A 23,020-nucleotide genomic window follows, 5' to 3' on the forward strand; every position below is an offset into this window, starting at 1 on the left:
GAGAATTCGACCCATGGAAGAACCCAATTGTCTTGTTGAACATATAAAATGATGAAGATATTTCTGTAGTACTTGATTAATCCCTTCAACTTGGCTGTTTGATTGTGGGTGATAAGCAGTAGAATAGTCCAATTTCACATCCAAAAGTTTACACAGGGCTCTCCAGAATTTAGACAAAAACTGTACACTCCGATAAGACACGATATGGAGGGGTAGTCTGTGCAGACGAAAGATATGTTGAACAAACAGATTTGCCAAACGAGGAGCAGAAGGGAGGCCAGACAGAAGGCTGAAATGTGCCATCTTAAAAAAAACGATCCACCACGACCCAGACAGTGGTACATACAGCAGAAGGAGGAAGGTCAGTAATAAAAATCCTTGGCAATATGTTGCCAGGGATCAACTGAAACAGGCAGAGGTTGAAGCAGACCAACAGGCGTGGAATGGGAAACCTTGTTTTGGGCACAGTTAGTCCACAACATCTTAAGGCAGCGTGGGCCACCAGTAATGATGAGAAATAAAGTCCCAGAGTGCCCAGCCAACTTGGAATTATGTCAGCAGGGCAAACTAAAATTTATCCAGGAGGAATGTCTCTAATCTGCAGAAGGTTAACAGAAATAATCCTAAAAGGATCAATGATATGTTAAGGGTCCTCTTCTGAGTCATCTGTCTCAAACGATCGAGACAGGGCATCGGCCTTTATATTTTTATCTGCAGGATGGAAGTGAAGTAGGAACTGGAATCAGGCAAAGAACAGTGACCATCTGGCTTGATGAGGGTTCAGTCGTATTGCAGACTGTAAATGAGTGGGATTCTTGTGATCGGTGTAGATGATAATAGGAATAGCAGCCTCCTCTAGCAGGTGCCTCCACTCTTCTAAGGCTAATTTGATGGCCAGTAACTCACAGTCCCCAATGGAGTGGTTGCATTCTGCAGTGGAGAAGAGTTTAGAGAAGAAGCCACAGGATAGTGCCTTACCCTTGGAGATTCTTTGAAAAAGAAGGGCTCCAGCACCAATGGAAGAAGCATCAACCTACACGAGAACTCCAGAGACACATCAGGATGGTGAAGAACGGAAGCAGAATTGAAAGCTCTCTTAAGGTTGGTGAATGCCGACTCTGCCTCAGGGGTCCAGACCTTAGCATTCACTCCCTTCTTGGTGAGAGCTGAGATTGGAGCAGTAAGAGACAAAAAGTTTGGGATGAACTGCCGGTAGAAATTTGTGAAACCAAGAAATCTCTGTATGGCATGGAGAACTTGAGGACGTGGCCACTCTAAGACAGACTTTACTTTCTCCGGATCCATCTGGATACCATGATTAGAACCTATATAGCCCAGAAAGGGCAAGGATTTTTTTTAGAATACGCACTTTTCGAGTTTAGGGTAGTGGTTATTCCCCCTTAACCGCGACAGGACTTGGCGAACATGCTTCCATGCGTCGTCAGATCTGATGAGTAAATCAAGATGTCGACCAGGATATATACCAGCACACAGATATACAGTAGATCTCGGAAGATGTCGTTCATGAATTCATGGAACACAGCTGGAGCGTTACACAGACCAAAGGGCATCATGAGATATTCATAGTGAATGTCTCGGGAGTTGAATGCGGTTTTTCATTCGTCACCTTTTCGGATACAGATAATGTTATAAGCCCCGCGTAGATCCAGCTTTGTGAAAATCTTTGCCTCACGAATTCACTCGAAGAGTTTAGAGGCAGGGGGTATTTGTTCTTGACAGTGATTTGGTTTAACTGGTTCCCGACTGCTGGCTGTGTATTTACGGCCATCGGTCAGGGTCCTTAAAACCCGTGCCATAGACTATTTATAGACTATAAAGTTTTAAAATAAAAGTAAAATAAAGGGCAAACAAAATTAATAATAAATACACATAAATACCCACCCCCAGAAAAACGTTCCCCCGCCAATCATTTTCATAACGCTAGCCCTGAGCCAATTACCCTAAAATAGACATGTAATATATTAAAATTTACGGTAGACAATGACGATCACAAATAAAAGGTCTATTTTAGGGTAAAAATATGCTATTAAATTGCTAAATGTAAAAAAGCTTATTTTTTTACTTTTATTTTCAAACTTTAAGCCTAAAAATTCTAAAATGGCAAAAATGATATGTATAAAAATGATAAAAAAAACAAAACCTGAATTGACTACGGAAAAAACAACGCAAAAATCACGTTGCTAGCCCAAAAAAAATAAAAAAGTTATAGCCGTTTAACTAACGAAGGCTCAAAATAACCCGGTCCTGAATTGGTTAAACCATCGTAGTTTATACATGGCCGGAGAGATCCATCTTCCTTTTCTACGAAGAGGAATCCGGCTCCGGATGGAGAAGTAGACTTCCTGATAAATACCCTCTCGAGGTTCTCCTTGACATTTGCCGACATGGCCTGGGTTTCAGGCAAGGAGAGAGGATAAACCTGTACACGAGGAGGTGAAACTTCAGGGAACAATTCAATTGAAAAATCGTAGGGACAATGGGGAGGGAGGACCTCCGCCTCCTTCTTACTGTAGACTTCCGCAAAACAGGCATACTGTGGAGGCAGTCTAGAGGGTGACTAAGGCATCGGGGACAGGACAGGATGAACCTGAGGCAGGCAGTGGTGTAGACATTGGTATCCCCTCTGGAGGATCTCTCCAGAATTCCAGTCGAGGACAGGAGCGTGTTGGCAAAGCCATGGCAGTCCCAGCAGAATAGGGTTAATAGCTTTTGGCAGGACATAAAAAGAAGAACTCCCATTTGTAACTTCAGAGGTTTAGTGACAGAAAGAATTGTATCAGGCAGAGGTTGACCATTCACAGAAGCGACCGCCAAAGGTTTCCCCAGAGGAATTGTAGGCAAGTGGAGATGGTCCACTAAGGCCTATTGGATGAAATTCGCTGCCGCTCCAGAATCCAGATAAGCAGGAATAGAGTGGGATTTTTGACCAGTGGAGATTGTCACAGGAATTGATCGTTTGGGAGAGAATTTTGCAGTTGGCGTCGATCCACCTAGTCTCTCCTACCAACCCTAAGTGCTGGGGTTTCCCGGCTTCTGGGGGCATTGAGGCACAAAATGACCCTTATGGCCACAGTACAGACATAATCCCACTGAAAGTCTGTGCTGCAGATCGTGGTAAGATAACTTGAGTCTATCCACCTGCATCGGCTCTTCAGGGACAACAACCGAAGGATGTAGCAGAGGTCTCCGGAACCTAGGTGCCAGTCTGTAGGACCATTTTTCCCTACAAACTTCCTGGGCACGTTCTTGGAACCTCATGTCGATGCGTGTAGCCAGGAGAATTAGGGCATCCGAGGAAGATGGTAGAACTCAGGCCGCCAGCTCATCTTTTATTTGAGGAGCTAATCCTTGCCAGAAAGTTGCCACCAAGACCTCATTATTCTACTCTGCTGCCAAAGTACGGAACTAAATAGTGTACTCTCCTACCCTCGACTCCCCTTGGCGGAGAGAGTTAGAAGTGAAGCAGCTGCAGAAGACGTTCAGCCCAGTTCTTCAAACACTGTGCAAACATTTTCCAGGAATAGCTGTAGGTTGGAAGATTCCGGCCCCTCACGTTCCCAGATAGGGTTTGCCAAACGCCAAAGCTTTGTCAGAGAGGAGGGAGACAATAAAGGCAACGTTGGTAAGATCAGAGGGGAAGAGGTGTGCGTGCAACTAGAAGTGGATCTTGCACTGGTTGAGAAAGCCCCTACATGTTGTTGCATCTCCATTGTAACAAGGTAGAAGTGGCAACGAAATTCCGGACCCAGAACTGATTGGAGTAGCGGGCAGTGGAATAGGTGGGGCAGCAACTGAATCAAGCTGATACTGGTGTGCTCGGAGATCTCACATATCTGCTTCCATTGCTTGGACCGGTGTCTTGGATTGACCAGCGGGCTCCATGGACTGAGCAAACTGTCACGGCTATGGGGTATGTGGACACACTGGGCCGCTCCGCCGTAGTGGACTAGCAGATGGTCAAACAAAATGTAAATGACAGTCACTATGCAGAAAGTACCTGGGTTGCTGGCTTGTGTCGCATTATCAGAAGCAAGCTGGTGCCGGACTAACAGAACATGTCTCGGTTACTGAACTTGAACACAGAAGTCGTCTCAGACAATGGACTTGAACACAGAAGTCGTCTTGGGCAATGGACTTGGCAAGGACAATGGACACAGATTGTGAAGTCGTCTTAGACACTTGACTTGAACACCCCCCTGGGAAGGGGCACGCCGGCAAGTGGGGAAAACCAGCGATCCACGGCCACGGGCGCTATACTCATATCTATCTATCTATTTACACAAACGAGGAAATAGACGCAGCACTCCAGGAGTAGTTGCAAAGATAGTGGTTTATTCACCCATGTACAAAAATAGCTACGTTTCAGTCCACTCAGCAGGACTTTTGTCAAGCTGCATAGCACCGTGATACTTTGATTCTCTGAAGTGCTGCTTTTTTCTACCTACTATCTATCTATTTATCTATCTATCATTTATCTGTGTATTATCTATCTATCTATCTATCTATCTATCTATCTATCTATCTATCTATCTATCTATCTATCTATCTATCTATCTATCTATCTATCTATCTGTCTATCATTTATCTATGTATTATCTATCTATCTATAAACAAACTATACCTACGGCTACAGTTTAAATGTAAATAGGATGAGATTTAGATGTGTCTATTTTTATGACTTGGCCTTATTAGCTACTGTACCTGTTATTTTTCAAAAAATAATGGAGGAGAGGTGGGTACAGATGTCTATGCCCAGATCACATTTGCTCATTTATAATGTAATTACTTATTCATTTGCAGACTTAACAACTTTCCTTTAATGTCTCTTGCAGAGAAACTTCTGATGGGGAAAAGGAGCTGACCACAATAAACCAACCTTTATTGTCCACACCGATGACGAACTTGATAATGCATCTTCGATCCCTGCGTAGGAAACGAAGACGTGCCCGACGGTTGCATCAACCCCGATTAATGCGTGTTGGTTGCTCTCTGGGAACATGCCAAGTGCAGAATCTGAATCATCGACTATGGCAGCTGATGGGACAAAAGGGGAAGGAGTACTCGCCTATTCAGTTGAGCAATCCTCATAGCTTTGGTTGAGTTTTGGTGACTAGAAGTCCACAAAAGCATCTCACCACAAAAGCATTGAATATACGTTTACCAAACAGTGTCACTCCTGCTGCTTAGTAAATAGACCGCTTCTGACTCATAGTGTGTCTGGGTCATTTATAATGTGATCTCAGCATAACACACGTATGTCACATAGTAGTTGTGCTTAAATTCATAGCCTACAACAGGTCAAAGACTTTCCATCATGATCAAGCTTGGAAACTATTCTGAGCACGTTGAGGCATATCTGTCTTATGGGCCTGAGGCAGGACAGTCACATTTATAATGCAGAAGTTGCATTATTCATAAAGAAATCCGATAGTCTTACCAAATAGGATGTCAGTCCTAAAATGTTATATCTTACAGTAGTACACTTAGGACATAGGCAGACAAAACAATTCTTATAGCATTTTACCATGTATTCTATATCGTAACACTGATTATGGGAACCTGCTGCCTCACACAAAGCACAAATACTTTGTTATTAAAGGTGTTGTCCACTACCGGACAACTGATGACCTATACACCGGATAGGTCATCAGTATATCATCAGTGCAGATCAGCCGCTCTCGTGGCCTGCGGTCACTGGATGTTATGTCACATTATGCTATGTACGGAGCCAGAAGCAGTTGGCTCCGTACATAGCATAGCGGCTGTGCTGCAGAACTTCTCCTATTCATTGAATAGGAGCAGAGCTGCAGTACTGCAGCTCGGCCACTATTCTGTGGCCGGAGTCAACTGCTTTCGGCATGTACGTCCAGTGCACGGAGGCCACTGTAGCAGCTGATCGGTGCGGGGTCTGGGTGTTGGACCCCACAGATCATGTGCTAATGACCTATCCGGTGGATAGGTCATCAGTTGTCCGGTAGTGGACAACCCCTTTAAAGTTCAGATTACTCTCATGTATAGGCAAAAACCACGATAATTTCGGCTTCTCATTTTAATTTTAACTCTGATTGCTCTTGACTTATGTCTAAACAGGCTCATCTTTTGCATATTTGAAATCTGGTTTAATAAACCATAATCCGCTTTGCTTTTTAAATCAGGCAATGCAAAAAAACCAGGGGCAGACATAGAAAGCAGAGAACTCTGTGTCATAGATCTCCACACTCTATGAGCCACGGGAGCAAATGTAAGCAACAGTCATTTACATGCAGTCTAGTAGAAAGCACTGCTATCTTCTTTTTGAGCTGGTGAGGGGCCTCATTGCTTACAGGGTACATGTGCAGCTGCAAATGTCCAAAATAAATCTTTGAAAAATTAGATTCTTAATGGCAAATATCCATTACTTGTCAGCCATGTGCGATCCTTTAAATTTGGCAAAGATGTGCCCTCTGAAATGCCTAAACTCCTACCAACCATATTTTTAAGCCCTCATTACAGAATGATCTATATTTCATCTCTAAAACCTTACACTGAATGTTGCTGTTCTTGCACATACCATAAGAAGTATCAGCATTGTATGGTGTAAGCATTTGAGAATAGTATGTAAAAAACTAAACTCACTTTGGTTCACCTCAAGATCAAAAATTAGACAAACATTTTAGCAGGCTAAGAATATTGAATAGTATACCTCATTTCAGTAGCAAAACAATAAAGTGAAAATTTTAGATCTATGACATCAAATTCTGAACAGGAGTACATTTATTCATTGAGTTATAGCAGTGCTTCTTGGTATGCAAAGTAATGAGCGCTTATTATATGACAGGTCTCATCAATATAGACAGGATATCTACAAAGATATACAATGAATTCGGAAAGTCTTCAGACCGTTTACATTTTTTCACATTTTGTTATTTTTCCCCCATCATTCTGCACTCAATTCCCCATAATGAGAAAGTGAAACCAGAATGTTAGTAATCTTTGTTCATTTATTGAAAAGGAAAAACACATAAGTAGTCAGACCATTTACCCATGGCTTAGTTGTACACCTTTGGCAGCTAAAAGCCTTCAGTCTTCTTGGGTATGATGCCACAAGGTTTGCACACCTGGATTTGGGGATTTTATGGCATTCTTCTCTGCAGATCCTCTCAAGCTCTGTCAGTTTGAAAGAGGACCATCGGTGGTCTTCCATTGTCAGGTCTCTCCACAGATGTTCGATTGTGTTCAGGTCAGGGCTCTGACTGGCCACTCAAGAACATTCACAGAGTTGTCCCTCAGCCACTCCTGTGTTGTCTTGGCTGTGTGCTTAGGGTCATTGTCTTATTGGAAGGTGAACCTTCGGCCCAGTCTGAGGTGCAGAGAACTCGGGATCAGGTTTTCATTAAGAATATCTCTGTACTTTGCTCCACTCATCTTTATGTCAAACCTGACTAGTCTCCCTGTCCCAGTTGCTAAAAAACACCCCCACGGCATGATGCTGCCAGCACCATGATTCACTGTAGGGATGGTATTGGGCAGGTGATGAGTAGTGCCTGGTTTCCTCCAGACAAGAAGCTTAAAATTGAGACCAAAAAGTTCAATCTTGGTTTCATCAGACCACAGAATCTTATGTCTCACAGTATGAAGCTCCAGACGGGCTTTTATGAGTCTCTTACTGTGGAGAGGCTTCTTTCTGGTCACTCTGCCCAGATTGGTGGAGTGCTGCAGTGATGGTTGACCTTCTGGAAGTTTCTCTTATATGCACACAGGATCTTTGGAGCTCAGCCAGAGTGACCATTGGGTTCTTGGTCACCTCTCTTACCAAGGACCTTCTCCCCCGATTACTTAGTTTGGTGGGGCGGCCAGCTCTAGGAAGGTTTCTGGTTGTTCCAAACTTCTTCCATTTAATAATTATGGAGGTCACTATGCTCTTGGGAACTTTCAGTGCAGCAGTCAAGGTGTAAAAACATTTCAAAGAGGATCTAGAGAAATGGGAGGCCCCCAGAGCTAAATTTCAAGTGTCATAGCAAAGGGTCTGAATATTTATGTCCATGCAAAATTAGAGTTTTTAATTTTTAATACATTTGCAAAAATGTCTAATATTCTATTTTCACTTTGTCATTATGGGGTATTGAGTGCAGAATGATGGAGAAAAACGTAATTTTTTATTTTATTTTAGTCCAAGGCCTCAATATATCAAATTTTGAAAAAAGTGAAAGAGTCTGAAGACTTTCCGAAAGCACTGTATCCCACATCCATGAATGTGACATAAGTAAACAAATCATTGGAGTCCAAAAGCAGCAATTGAGGATCAAACTGTAACAAAAACAAAATTATATAGTCAGAGCGCAACTTGTTCTCTATTAGCTGAGCCACGCCACTATATTATTAAATCTCCTTTTATTCTAGGGTTAATGCAATGTGACACACTTTGAGCCACCTCTGTGCTCTTCAGCAAGGGAGGGCATTTCTAGAAGCTGCTGAGCAACTATCAGAAACACAAACATGGCATTTTTTTGGCCATAAATGAAGCATCACTTAATATTTGATAATAAACCAGAGTAAAAACGGACCAGAGGCGCTGCTAGAAACATCAATGTCACGGCTTTAGACAAGCATAAGTTGAAGAAGTATTTAATAACACAAGGGAGGCTACGGGTTTCAACGCCGGACCGGCGACTTCATCAGGCCAATACAGATTATGCGGTTAACACACGTTTAAATACACAATGGAAATGAATAGCAATTAATTGCCAGAACAGAAAAAAAACACCAAAGGGGCGGGTCAAAGGTCAAAAGAAAAAAATGTGTTTACACATACAATGTATAGCGGCAATTTAATAAACAATTAAATAAAAAATTGATACTGGTTAATACAATACAACGAAAATATTAGATTGGAATTGATATAGCAATAATGTTGCAACTAAAAACAGCGTGAGTGGAACAACTAACGGGAAGAGAGTATATATAAAAATAGGATAAGGAATTGCATAATAATAATAATAAAACTAAAAGAATAGTTGCTTACGTTAAAGCATAAAGAAACCAAGGGAAAAAAGAGAGAGGACTTCCAAAAATACGCAAAATAACGTGAGGCGGCGCTCGGCGAGCGTCCCTGGTCGCTAGGTAATATCTAGTACGGTGGCCAAAAAGAGTCAAAAGAGCTGTTGGAACGCATGGTAGAACACAACATGGTCCGGACGGTCCGGCGTTGAAACGCGTAGCCTCCCTTGTGTTATTAAATACTTCTTCAACTTATGCTTGTCTAAAGCCGTGACATTGATATTTCTAGCAGCGCCTCTGGTCCGTTTTTACTCTGGTTTATTATTTCCTTGACAACAAACTCCGTTTGATTGTGATTTGGACCCGGCAGCAGCTTGCATGCCTTTAAGGTGAGCACTTTTTGTGTATCTAGTCGCTCCCTTGTTACCCTGCTTTTATTTGCACTATGTGGCGCCGTGTCTCTTTTACTCTCTTTTAGTTTAATATTTGATGTGATGGTTATGAATTGGCAGCAGACCGAGCTTGGCATGGCTATAAAGGAAAATAATTCATGTATATGCCCCATATTGTCTTTTCATTGTCATTTAAGATGTCCAAACACAAATAATAGTTATACCATAAAAAGTAGGCATTGGTTTTGTTACAATGGTAAATCTTGATTCGTAAATAGCATCAGATTGGTATTGTCCAGGCATAGCGGGGAAGGGACAGTCTCTAACTATCCATACTTCACTTGTACCCATACTATACAATACAATAGTCTTTTCATAGAGAAGGATGACATTGTTAAATACTAGGCACCCTACTTATTTTATATTTATTATTTGTGTATTTATTATTTTTGGTGTTATTAATGTTGTTTAGTATTTTTACATTAATGTGTTTGTTATATTTGATAATAAATGCAGTATGACCATAAGGAGATTTTGAGGCAATTTTTTTTAAACAACTCCTCTATTCCCTTATTATTCTAAGGGAAGTTGCAACTGGGGTTTGCCACTAAAGTTGCCTTGGTAGGGGTTGATGGAAGAGGGGAGACAGGAGGCTCCCCTGTGACTAAAGAGACAGGAAGGTCAGTTCATAGGTACAATCACATATACACAAAGATATTATCACACCAGACGGCGCTACGTAATTTTTTTTTTTTTTTAATGATTGCTTTACTATTATAGATTATAAAAAAATAATTATTGTGTGAATTTAGGATTATTTTTTTCTACCAGAGCGCAGCATCTTCAAGCTATGCCTCTGCCTTGATACTGTGACTCACACAGTATAATGACTGAAATTGAACTTTTAAGGGCCTGTTCACATTAGCGTTGCCCCTCCGTTGAGGGGTTCTGTCGGAGGTTTCCATCAGGCTAACCCCTCAGCGGAAAGGCAAACAGAAACCTCAGCTTCCGTTTATCACACTGTTGAACTCAGTTGTGAGGAAAACCTAGCTTATGGTTTACGTCTGTCACCGTTGTGACAGGGTTCCATCATTTTGATGGAATCAATAGCGCAGTCGACTGAACCCACAACGGTGACAGACGGAAACTATTAGCTAGGTTTCCGTCACCATTGAGTTCAATGGTGAGGGAAATGGAAGCTGAGGTTTTCGTTTGATTTTCCGTTGAAGGGTTAACCCGACGGAAACCTCCGACTGAACTCCTCAACAGAAGAGCAACGGTGATGTGAACAGGCCCTAAATGACACGTTGGCTCAGTGAGTGGTCCAGGTTGTGCACTTTAACTTTTGGCCTTACAGTAGGTGGAGGAATATCTATATATTTATTTTAAATCCCATTTTGGCACGGTTAAAATCTTTGATATGCCCCTTTTTTTGTGATGCACATTGTACAAAAGTGCATGATTCTCAGAACTGCTATTATGTGCAACGCAGGATTATAGATTTTTCTTGTATTTAAAGATCAAGTTGTTTTTTTTTAGGTAAAATATCCTCTAACTGTTCTAGAACTTTGAATTGAAAGTAAGTTTTAGAAACCTATGAGTGCTCTTACTCTACAGGGTGGGCCATTTATATGGATACACCTAAATAAAATGGGAATGGTTGGTGATATTAACTTCCTGTTTGTGGCACATTAGTATATGGGAGGTGGGAAACTTTTCAAGCTGGGTGTTGACCATGGCGGCCATTTTGAAGTCAGCCATTTTGTATCCAACTTTAGTTTTTTCAATGGGAAGAGGGTCATGTGACACATCAAACTTATCGAGAACTTCACAAGAAAAACAATGGTGTGCTTGGTTTTAACGTTACTTTATTATTTCATGAGTTATTTACAAGTTTCTGACCACTTATAAAATGTGTTCAAAGTGCTGCCCATTGTGTTGGATTGTGAATGCAACCCTCTTCTCCCACTCTTCACATACTGATAGCAACACCGCATGTGCCACAAACAGGAAGTTAATATCACCAACCATTCCCATTTTATTTAGGTGTATCCATATAAATGGCCCACCCTGTATATGTTTTTGTGAATTCCATTAAAAAAAAACTGATTATACTGACCATCTTAGCATTGAAAATTGGGATATGTCCATATCTTACAGTTGGTGCAGGTCCCAACTGCCAAAACCCACCATTCTGACTTTATGAGATATCTGATTGAAATGTCCTATTTAATTTTTATACACTTAACAATATTTTAAGTATACAGAAAGACAAGGAAGACCCATGATGTGGCTTGCTCCAATGCACGATTGACCACAAATAATGAGAGAGACTAATAATGAATAAATCAAGAAAAAATTTGCTCTAAACTATAATATCCCAATATGCAATACAATAAAAAAAAAAGAAAAGGAGAGAGATTCTAAATATACTCAATTTGAAATGAGTGAACCCTGCCTAATATGCAATTCATGCAGAAAACTGTTCAACATGAGAAGTATTGATGAAGTACCAACTTAACTGAAGCACACTAGAAAAGTCATCAGAAAAATGAGCAAGTGAACAGACAACATTGTGAATAAAAAGATTAACAAATAAATCCCTACAACTTATGCAAACTGGAATCCCTGCTAGTATCGCTGTAAGCAACTGTTTCCTCAGTAGTAAGGCTTCATGCACACGACCGTAATTTTCACCCGTAATTACGGAATCTGTAATTACGGATGGAAGTGCGGACCCATTCATTCCTATTGGCCACAAACACCTTTCCGTATATATTTACGGATGTGTGTCCGGGCCGTAGGAATGATCATATAGAACATGTCCTGTTCTTGTCCGCAATTGCCGAACGGACTCGCCCACAGAAGTCTATAGGCGCTTTCGCAATTGTGGATGGCTACAGATGTGTATCCATAGCCGTTGGATCCGTTTTTTCAGACAGTAAAAACCCTTATAGTCGTGTGCATCAGGCCTAACTTTGACGTGTCCCATGCATTGGGGCGGACATTATCATGTGCCCTTCCCTCGTTTTTCTTTTTTGTGATGTCTTGCTTTTCACTATGACCAAACCCTTCAAACTGGCTACTTCCAGAGCTCAAAGCTGTTCGCAGGGGTTTTATAGAAAATGGGGCCCTGGGCAACAAGGAATGATGTTTTTTTTAACTCAATGTGTATACCAATGTATTACAATCTTATACTTCCATACAATTCTCACACAACACAGCCATTCAGTGTCTGAAGAAAAAACACATACAGTATCTAAAAACACCTAAAACACCATAACAAACTGCTCCAAAAACTGAAAAACAGGTTACCCCACTAGTTGTAGTTATATTGAGAGGTGGGTGTCCCAGAAGTGTGCAGCATATACACTACCCATGTAAATAGTGACGGTCAGAAGCGTAACTAGAAAATACACAGCAGGGTGGATTGTAAACACTAGTCCGGGCAGGTAGGGTGGTAGGTGGTAGGTTCTCAGGGTGGAAGAGCATCTGGGGCATATAATCCGCAAAATATCTTTTGGGAATCTGGTCTAAACGTGTGTTTAGTTCTTTATGATCAGATTCAAATATGGAAGGAGAGAAGAAGAGCAGAGAGTGGAAGTAACAAAAGAATGAAGCATGAAGAATATGCATGACCAACAGCTTTGTATAAATAAGCATAATGTGTCTCTTTCCTGAATGTATTTATAATAAGAGTGGATTCACATATATCGCACCAGGAATCAAATGGAGGCCCGTCATTACAATCTAATAAGAAATTATATCCAATGGTTATACAGCCTACCTGACAGGAATGTAGCATGAAGCACCTTTCTAGACCTATGGTTATAGACTAAGAACAAACCCTGTGTATGGTCTGATCCTGTAGTTGGGTGTTCCTCCCTTCAATAGGTCTGCATGGGAGCTGTATAAACTAAACGGTAGGTCATTTTTTAATCCAGACTACTTGCAATGTTGGTTCATTTAATATTTCAGATGCTTTGGAACATTGAAAAAATAGTTGCGAAAGTTCATGGAAATCTATAAAGAGTTTCACAGGGCAGAGAATGACCACAGAAATTCGACTAATATATAGTATCTCTGTTTCATCTGTATGCCACTTCAGATCTTCTAATCAAACATCCCAAAATCACTTGCCGAAAGGTTTCTGCACATTCTTCAAATGTTCATGATAATCTTGCAGGATTTTAGAAAATATGTAAACAAGCAGCTAGTGAATGGTACTGAATGCATCGCAAAGTAAAAGCCCTTTCACAAGGGCAGATTTTCTGCCCCGTAAATGAGCGCCGTCCAACAATACAGCATGTCGATCAGGCCTCTTTTGCTCTATTTAAATGGAGCAATGTTCGGAATGTATGGGGACAAACGAACGTTAATACAATCGTTTGTCCTCATACATTTTAGATTTTGTCAGCAGCACATGCCGAGTTTACACAGGTAGATGTGTTGCTGAAAAGCGACCATTTTTTGGGCCACATAAAAGATTTGATCTGCTGACAAATGAGTCTTTGTTTGTTTGTTTGTTTGTTTGTTTGTTTGTTTGTTTGTTTGTTTGTTTGTTTGACGGCTTATCACTGATCTGTTTACACAGGGCAATGATCAGAAAAGAATGTTAGTGCTATACAGATCTATATAGCGCTTGATAAACCAGTGTTGCTCCAGTAAAATGCATTTTCCTGACAAAACTCATTTGCTCCTTATTTTGAGTATTTTGGCATAATGATGTATGCCTCTTTAAAGTGAACTTGTCACAGAAAATCGTTGACATTAATATTGAGGATTATAAATATTAGTAATATTAATATGAACAATAGTGAGTAGCATTCTGATAGGGCACACATAGAAGTGTATTGGGTTGTACCTTCACTTTACTGTACCTCCAAATGCCTCCAGTTTCATACAAAGGCAAACAGTTTTGTTCTGTTGGATTCTCCATTGATCCAGCAGAAAAAAATTGTAGCGTGCTCAGATGCCATATTTACGAAGTTATTCTGCAAAACAGCTCCATACATATGCCATACAACAGATTGTATGGCGGCACACAAAACATCTTGTACAAAATTACACTAAATGAAAAACGCAATAAAGCAAAACATTTTACATTTTAATAATGCTAGCATTTTTCGAACAGTTTTTTATGCAGTTTAAGGCTATGTTCACACGGAGTATTTTGGGGGAGGAATATCTGCCTCAAAATTCCGTTTGGAACTTTGAGGCAGATATTCCTCTCCCTGCACGCCGATTTTCGCGGCAATTATCGCGCCGTTTTTCGCCCGCGGCCATTGAGCGCCGCGGGCATAAAACAGCGAGAAATACGCTTTCTCCTGCCTCCCATTGAAGTCAATGGGAGGTCGGAGGCGGAAGCGCCCGAGGATAGGGCATGTCGCTTCTTTTTCCCGCGAGGCAGTTTTACTGCTCGCGGGAAAAAGACGCCGACTCCTCCCATTGAAATCAATGGGAGGCGTTCTCGGGCCGTTTCTGCCGAGTTTTGCGACGCGGTTTCCGCGTCAAAAAACTCGGCAAAATACCCCGTGTGAACATAGCCTTAATGGCCAGAAAAATTCTGTGTGTGAAGAGGTCTAATGGGGGATTCGCACGCAAGAGTTTTTTGCCGAAATTTCTGCAACTGAAAATCAGTTCCATTTATCTGAGTGTGGTTGTTTCTGCAAGTTCTATTCGGATGAACGAACTGATTTATCGGATTTATCTTCAGCAGCCCCATATAAATGAATGGAGCGTTGGCCGAGCATGCGCAGTACCGCTCCATTCATATGGAATGGCAAGGTAAGCACATTCTTGTGAACGGTGGGGGCCCCAGCAGTTGGACCCTATCAATCAGGTGATAAAAATTATCATGGCAAAACCATTTTTTTTAAAAAAAAGCAAAATAAAATGTCTTCGATTTTGCATAATGTGTGTAACAAAACAACAAATATGGGTACGCAAGCGCTAATACAAACAATTTCTCAACAAAGCAAGAAAAGGAACACAAAAAATTCTGTCACTAAGGGAGAAACCTCCTGGAAAATGGAAGAAAATGCCATGACCCCCATCCATTAGAAAAAAGAAAACCCAGAGTGTACCTGTCAGGTAATATTTTAACGACCTAAAGTACCCTTTAGCATTTCTAATAAATACCATTCCGTAAGTGTGAAAGGTGATACCACCTGTAGAAGCTCGACTTCGGACAAATATTTTACCATAAATACCCTCCATTTGATAAAGAAAATTTTAGTACTTTTATTTTTGTTACGTTCCGCCTCCAATCTTTCTATATGTAAGCAAAGTATCAACTGCATCAAGACATTTTGTATGGTCTGCAGAGTGGGGTTTAACCAATGCCGCAGTAGTAAGCACTTAACTATTAAACACAGTGGATGAAATAATTGCGGCAAGTATTTATTTTCACCTCTCGCATTAGCCGTGGTGTCTCCCCATTAATGAAAAAGGAAAAGGATGGGGGTTAGTGGCAGAGATAAATGTCAATGTCAAAAGCTCGTTGACCATCTCATGTACCTGAGACCAAAAGAGTTGAACCTACGGACAGTACCACAATCCATGTAGAAAGTCAGTCTTAGAAGTGTGACATTTAGGATTTGCCAACAGTTGGTCAGGCATGGAGAGACTCGGTGGCAAGTTAAAACCAAAAACAGCTCTATGCATTATTCGAAAATGGGAGTCTCTCCATACCTCCCCGACCACATGTTTACGTTTTAAACCCCATCCAATTAGAACCTTACCACTAATGTCAGCATCCCCCAATGGTTCCTCCCAAGCTTTAAAGAACTTCTCAGGTGGGATTGCAATTAAGTTAACTCTAATATTTCCATATAGTCGAGAGAGGAACATCACTCCTGCAATTGAATAGGGTTTTTATCCAGGTCATTAATCACCAGCTTTCGTCTAACATCTAATAGACCATTAATGAGAAAGTGTTTAATTTGAGCGCATTGTATATGTTGGAAAAGTATCAACCCATATTTAGTTATTAACTCTTCTCCCGTGAGTCATCTCGGGTCAGTGTCATGAAGCAAATGTTTTACTTTAAGTATGCCCTTTGTACGCCACTCAGCAAAAAAGACTATTATCCTTACCCTGACTAAATTCAGGATGTGTCCACAGAGGAAGGTACTTGGAAATCCAAAAGGAGAGTCCAAACTTCCTCCTCAGTGCCCTCCAAGCCATTATAGCATCCCTACATAACAAAAATGTCTTTATGTATTTCGGTAAAGCCAATAAAGAGGTGTGTAGCAGCATAACGTTCCCAAGGTGCACAGAAGTTCAACTCCAAGACATAATCAGAGTGGTAACTCATTTGTTTGATCCAGTCTATAACATGTCTAGCCAAACATGCTAGGTTATATCCCCGCAAGTTCAGCATGGAACCTGTGGTATGTCCAATATTAATGCCCAAGAATTTCACCGAGTGTTTAGCTACTGGAATACCAGTATGGCCTAAACAATGGTAAGGATATTCTGTGAGTTATTGTTTTACAAAAAAAGAATGATACCATCCATCATCTCGCTTTAGACGATACAGTGACTACAGTACTAATTATTCATAGGGAGAATAAACATTTACATTCAGTGACTCACAGGTGACATCTTCTCATATTCTTGTCATTCTTAATGCCCCACACAATGCCCCCTGTAGGTATTGTGACACAGTGCCTCTTGTAGATAGTGCACATACGGTGCCTCCTGTAGATAGCGTCATACACACAGTGGCATCTGTAGACAGTGTCACACACAATGCCATCTCGAAATAGTACCCCCTCTAGATAGTGCTTTCTGTACATAGTGCCACACACAGTGCCCCCTGGAGATATTGCCCCCCTGGAGATAGTGCCCCTGGAGATGGTGCCCCATGGAGATAGTGCCACAGTGCCCCCTGTAGGAAGTTCCACTCACAGTACCCACTCAAAAAAATAAACTTTACATGCTTACCTGGCTCCGTTCCCACGTTGTCCTCTATTGATGCAGGCCTGGTCTCTCCCGACCCCACCTGCTCCAGCAGAAAGAAGCAGGCGGTGCGATGACATCATCACGCCGCCTTCATCACTGGTAAAGCGCTGAGCTTTGCAATTGCTAGTCAAACTGCTCATTTGTATCTACGTTCTAAGGACACGCAAAAAATAGAGTGAGGGAAGACCGGGTCGGGATCTACATACTTACTTAAACAACCTGTTCACGAGAACTGGTTGGATCCAACCCCTGGATCTGTGTTTTCCATGTGGCTGACATACTCTGTCCCTTTTGTGTATATTCTGCGGATCATGAAGTTGTCATGCTGTGTGTATTTTGAACACCAATATTTTGCTAAGTTATGTATTAGCTTTTTTCTTTTCACAAAATTACAACTTTGTTGATTTTTTTATTGAAAATTCAATAAATTTTATTGTTCACTTAAAAAAAGATATGTTTTTACTGTGTATTCTAGATGATCCTGTGATGAGTGTGGGCATGGTATGTTTGTCAATAACTTTTTATTGAGGTTTTTTATAAAGGCAATAATGCAATTACAATATGTGCAAGAGCAACAGTGTACATAATATACAAATAATTGTTAGGATTCACAATTAGAGGACTTGCATGTACAAAGCATAATCTCTACAATAGACAATTCAAACAATAAAAACAGTTCAATAATGTATTATAACGATATGGTGTATGGTCTTGTCACAATCACCGAACGTCATAGGGGGAGGGAGCAAACGTATAAGGAGAGAAGTCTCCAACAAACACCAGGTCTGGTAGGTCTGTCAGACCTTAGTCCAGAATAGCAGACAAGGGAAGCAAAAATCAATTGACATTAGCAGACATGAGCGGGTCTTCACACCAAAGATGTTTAAAGGAGTAATTTTTACAGAACGCAAAGCAGCGTTCACAATTCTTTTGGCATTTGGCATGAGAATGAAATCCAAGATGTGAGAGCTCCTCCATCCTCGCAAGCTGGGCTCCCTACCTAAGCCAGTGTCTTATTGGTGGTGCAGCTTCGGTTTTCCAATACAGTGGAATCAAAGATTTGGCTGCTCCAAAGTGTTGCAACCACAGCTCCCTGGGGGCCCCCTAGGGAATGTTGGCCACAGATTGAGAAACACTGCTCAAGGGGAAATAACAACCGAGGAATGAGTAAAGACGTTAAGGGTATTTTGTATCTGATCCCAAAAGGGGGAGATTTTCTCACATTCCCACCATATATGCAGATAAGTTCCCGGGGCTTTATGACACCTCCAACAACCAGGGGAGATGTCGCTATATATTTTATTCAATACCCAAGGAGTCTTGTACCATCTAGAGGTCAGTTTGTATAAGGATTCTTGTTGTTTAATACATCTAGAGAGTTTCTAAAATCGTCCTTGACGTCTTTGTCAGAAAAGGAAGTATTCAGTTCCAACTCCCAAGATTTAATAAAGGAAGGCTGTACTGATGAATTAATCTTAATGAGATTGTTATAGTATAGTGTAATAAGCTTTTTAGGTGGTTGGCGAAGGAGGAGGGTTGTTTCCAACCAAGATGATGGGCGGTCAAGCGGTTCCTGTCTAATCGCTCCCAGGTAACATCTTCTGAGGTGAAAGTAAGAGAGGAAATTGAGGGACGAGAATCCAGGCTGAGACCTCAATTCATGGAGGGTAGGAACGGAGCCATTAGTCAGTATGAAATCGTATGCGCTGCAGGATGCTGCTCTAGGAAGGGAAGGGCAGTTCCCAAATCTCTCAGTCTGCGACTGCACAAGGTCTTGGACCGTCATCAGGGGAGACAGAATTTGGTGCAGGGATTTCATCCGCTAGTCCATGTCTGATAAGAAGCAACGGTAAGAGAGTTACTAGACAAAAAGGGGGATGAATTATGTTTGTCAAGACACAGAAGGGAGCCTCATCCACGGGAACCCCAAGTCCACTTGACAAATGGGCAAACCACTCAGTAATCCTGGCTTGTTGTATGGAGTGATAATAGGATTCTATATCCGGAAGCCCTATCCCACCTGAGCGTTTAGGAAGGACAAGGGTGCTAAATGCTATTCTGGGTTTAGTATTGTTCCAAATGTATTGAGAAAACTGTTGTCTAACGGCCGCAAAAAAGGTTTTTGGAAGGGGAATTGGGAGAGTATGGAATAGATAGAGAAGTTTAGGGAGAATGACCATCTTCAGTAAGTTGGATCTACCAATCCAGGAAATATATGGGATTTGCCAAGACAAGATAGTGGTTTTAATATCAGAGAGCAAGGGTGTGTAATTACTGTGATACCAATGGTCAGGTGAGGGAGTTAAATTAATTCCCAGGTATTTTATGTTGTCCGAACGCAGCGAGAATGGGGAGTTCAGTTTCAGAGACTTGGATTTGTGCAGGAGACACAAAGACCTTCGGACTTGCTAGAGTTCATTTTGAAGTTGGATAGATCACCAAATTGGGTAAATATCCCTTTAAGTCGGGATAGAGCTATGGAGGGGTTAGTGATGAAAATAAGCAAGTCATCAGCAAAAGCAGCTGTGGAGTGCACTCGGTCACCAATGGAGACCCCTTTAAGAAGTGGCTCCTGATGCAGGCTCTGGATCAAGGTCTCAATTGTGAGGACAAAAAGGAAGGGAAAGAGTGGACAACCCTGCCATGTGCCATTCCTGATTTGGAAGGGGTGCGATAGGTGGCCATTTACTCTAACCTTTGCGTGTGGGGAGGTGTATAGAGATAGGATTCTGTGAATGAAGAGTTGTGGAAAGCCGAAACGGGAAAGCTCTCTGACCATATAGGTCCAGTCCACCCGATCAAAGGCCTTCTCTACATCAGTAGACAACAGAACTAGAGGAATCTTTCTCGACCTGGTGTACTGGATCAAATGGAGAACTCGTGTAGTGTTGTGTTTACCCTCTCTACCCTTAACAAAACCAGTTTGCTCTGGGTCAATCAGGAATGGTAGTAATGGTTGCATCCTATTAGCTATGATTTTGGCATACAATTTAACATCAACATTTAAAAGTGATATGGGGCGATAGCTACTGCATAGCGAAGGGTCTTTACCCTCTTTTGGTATTATCGAAATATGTGCTTCGAGCGCTGGGGGTGAGAAATGTTGAGAAGCGTTAAGAGAGTTACACACCTTGAGAAAAAAAGGCAGCAGGACGTCTCCAAACTGTTTATAGTATGAGGCGGGAAGACCATCAGGTCCCGGGGACTTACTAGCGGGCATACTTGAAAGCGCGTCACGATGTCCTTTAATTGCAAAAGGCGATTCAAGCAGGGTTTTTTGTGTATTAGATAAGGCACAAAGAGAGAGGGAGTCTAGGAAAGACTCAATCATAATGGTTCTGTCTGCCAGCTCCTTGGTTGTCTCCTCAGGACGTAGATCATACAATGATTAATAAAAGGAGCAGAACTCAGCTGCAATGTCGTTAGTGTGCTCAAGCATAGCTCCAGTAGGGGAGCAGATTTTGGGGACAAAGCTTTGCAGTCGTCTCTTTTTAGTTAAATACGCCATGAGTTTGCTCCCCTTGTAGCCATGCAAATAATATGTATGAGTAGCAGAGGTTTACGCCTTTGCTGTGCGTAAGTTCAAACATTGTTTTAGCTTTTCCCTGAAAAGTATAAGCGAAGAGAGAACTCCTTGAGCTGCCGAGCGTTTATGTTGATTTTCAAGGTCTGATATTTGGGAAAGGAGGCCATCAATTTCCCTGTTCCTCTCTCTCTCTTCAAAAACGAACCCATGTTTATGACCTTCCCATATAGTGCTGGAGGAGACATCAGGCGTATCATTCTCTGCAAAGTAAGATCTCAACGCTAACTCAATTCTCTGCTTATTCCGCGGAGAGTAGAGGAGAGTTTTATTAAGTTTCCAGTTATATTGCCTAGGCAAAAGAGTGTGTATGTTGAGAAACATGGACATCGGGGCGTGGTCTGACAGGAGAATGTTGCCTATAGAGGGAGAGTCTACTATAGAGAGTTGGTTATTCGTGATAAATAGGTAGTCTAATCTTTGGTAAGAATGATGGGGGTGGGAGTAGAAGGTGTAATCCCTAGTACTGGGGTAAAAGGATCTCCATACATCTATCAGTCGCAAAGAGGTTAGCAGTCTGCAGATTTTTCCCAGACCTGAGTAGCTGTGAGCAGAGGAGGTGTCAAGAAGAGGCTCAAGGGTAATGTTAAAGTTTCCCCCCAGAAGCGTTAGGCCCTCAGAGAACTGAGAAAATGTTTCCAGAGTGGCCGACAACCAAGGAATCTGGCCCGAATTTGGTGCGTATATGTTCCCAATGGTAATCAGGGTGTTCGCCACTTTACCTTTTAAGAAAAGAAAGCGGCCTGCACTATCAGCAATCTGGGAGATCAGTTCAAAGGGGATGTCAGATCGGAGGGCTATACTGACTCCGTTACGTTTTCCACTATCATTGCATGAGTGGAACCATGTAGTGTAAGGTGATTTAGGAAGGTTTGGAACTTTACCTTTCAAAAAGTGAGTTTCCTGCAGCAGCAGCATAGATGAATCCATTCTCTTAAGGGAGTGGATAACCTGGGAGCGCTTAGTAGGTGAGTTGAAGCCCCTGACGTTCAGTGTCGTGATTCGAATACGTGACATAAGTACACAATGGAGAAAAGAAAATGAGAAACACCGAAAAAATAACAATGACAAATAAACTACTTCAAATTTTTAGGTAAGAATATTTGCACTGATCTACAGTGCCGTATCAGTCAGTTAAGAGCTGACTGGTGGAGAGGCGTGGTGGCAGGGAGAAGAGTGAACGAGTGTATAAGGATATGCACCCGTGAACTCGTGTCATCCCGGCACTCAGACGTCTATGTTTCAAGACAGAATGTAGCAAAGCAGTGGAAGAAAACACATCTTAGACAACCTGTCAAAAAAAAGAAGGTTAAGACAATATCTCTTCAGGCAGACAGACAAAGCATGTATACGAATAGAAGACATTCATAGACAGGGCAGCAAGTCTATCATGATGGATTATTTGCCGGTCTCTTCTTGGGTGGGTGGGATCTGGGTTTCATCCAGACATCAGGTTTAGACAGAGAGGGAAGGGAAGCTACATCTGTATATGGTTGCCAAAATGGGATGGCGGTATCGTCGAGGTCAAGTGAAGGACAAGCCTTCTCTAAATCTTCTGGCGAACGGACAATGAACAGCCGACCTTGTAAATGGTAGGATAGACCAAAAGGGAAGAGCCACTTATATGGTATTTTTAGGTTCCAAAGTCGTTCCATGACAACTCCCACTGACCTTCGTTTGGACAGTATGGTCGGGGAAATATCCTGAAAAAAAGACAGTTTATGTCCCTCAAATATAAGATCTGGCATGTCTCTTGCCTTGCGGAGTACTGCTTCTTTAACAGCGAAGGGCAGCAGTTTGCATACGATATCCCTGGCTGGTTCACCTTCTTTTGGTTGTGGGCATTGGGCCCTGTGAGCTCTTTCAATCTGTAGGTCTCGGGGTGAATCTGAGCTGAGGACAAAGTCCAGGATTTTCTTAGTCATGAACAAGATCTCATGAGGATAGAAAATTTCTGGCATTCCCCTTATCCTGAGATTGTTGCGTCGCCCCTGTTGTCCTGATCTTCCAAATAGGTTTGTAGAGAATTCAGGTGAGTCTGACACGCCATGCGAGCAGAAGAGGTCGCGTCGCCATGAGT

At 41.8% G+C, this 23,020-nt stretch overlaps 1 protein-coding gene across 1 annotated transcript in view; it reads left to right on the plus strand.

Moving 5' to 3' along the window:
* ADM2 (adrenomedullin 2) overlaps positions 1 to 5,230 on the plus strand; it is a 38,123-nt gene extending 32,893 nt beyond the window's left edge. Inside the window, exon 3 of the mRNA XM_075857596.1 lies at positions 4,854 to 5,230. Coding sequence (XP_075713711.1) covers positions 4,854 to 5,121 — 268 coding nt within the window. The 3' untranslated portion in view covers positions 5,122 to 5,230. The remainder of the gene's footprint in view (positions 1 to 4,853) is intronic.
* Positions 5,231 to 23,020: the final 17,790 nt, after the last annotated feature.

The sequence above is a fragment of the Rhinoderma darwinii genome, chromosome 3 (genome assembly GCF_050947455.1).
Source record: "Rhinoderma darwinii isolate aRhiDar2 chromosome 3, aRhiDar2.hap1, whole genome shotgun sequence".
Taxonomy (NCBI): Eukaryota; Metazoa; Chordata; class Amphibia; order Anura; family Rhinodermatidae; genus Rhinoderma; species Rhinoderma darwinii.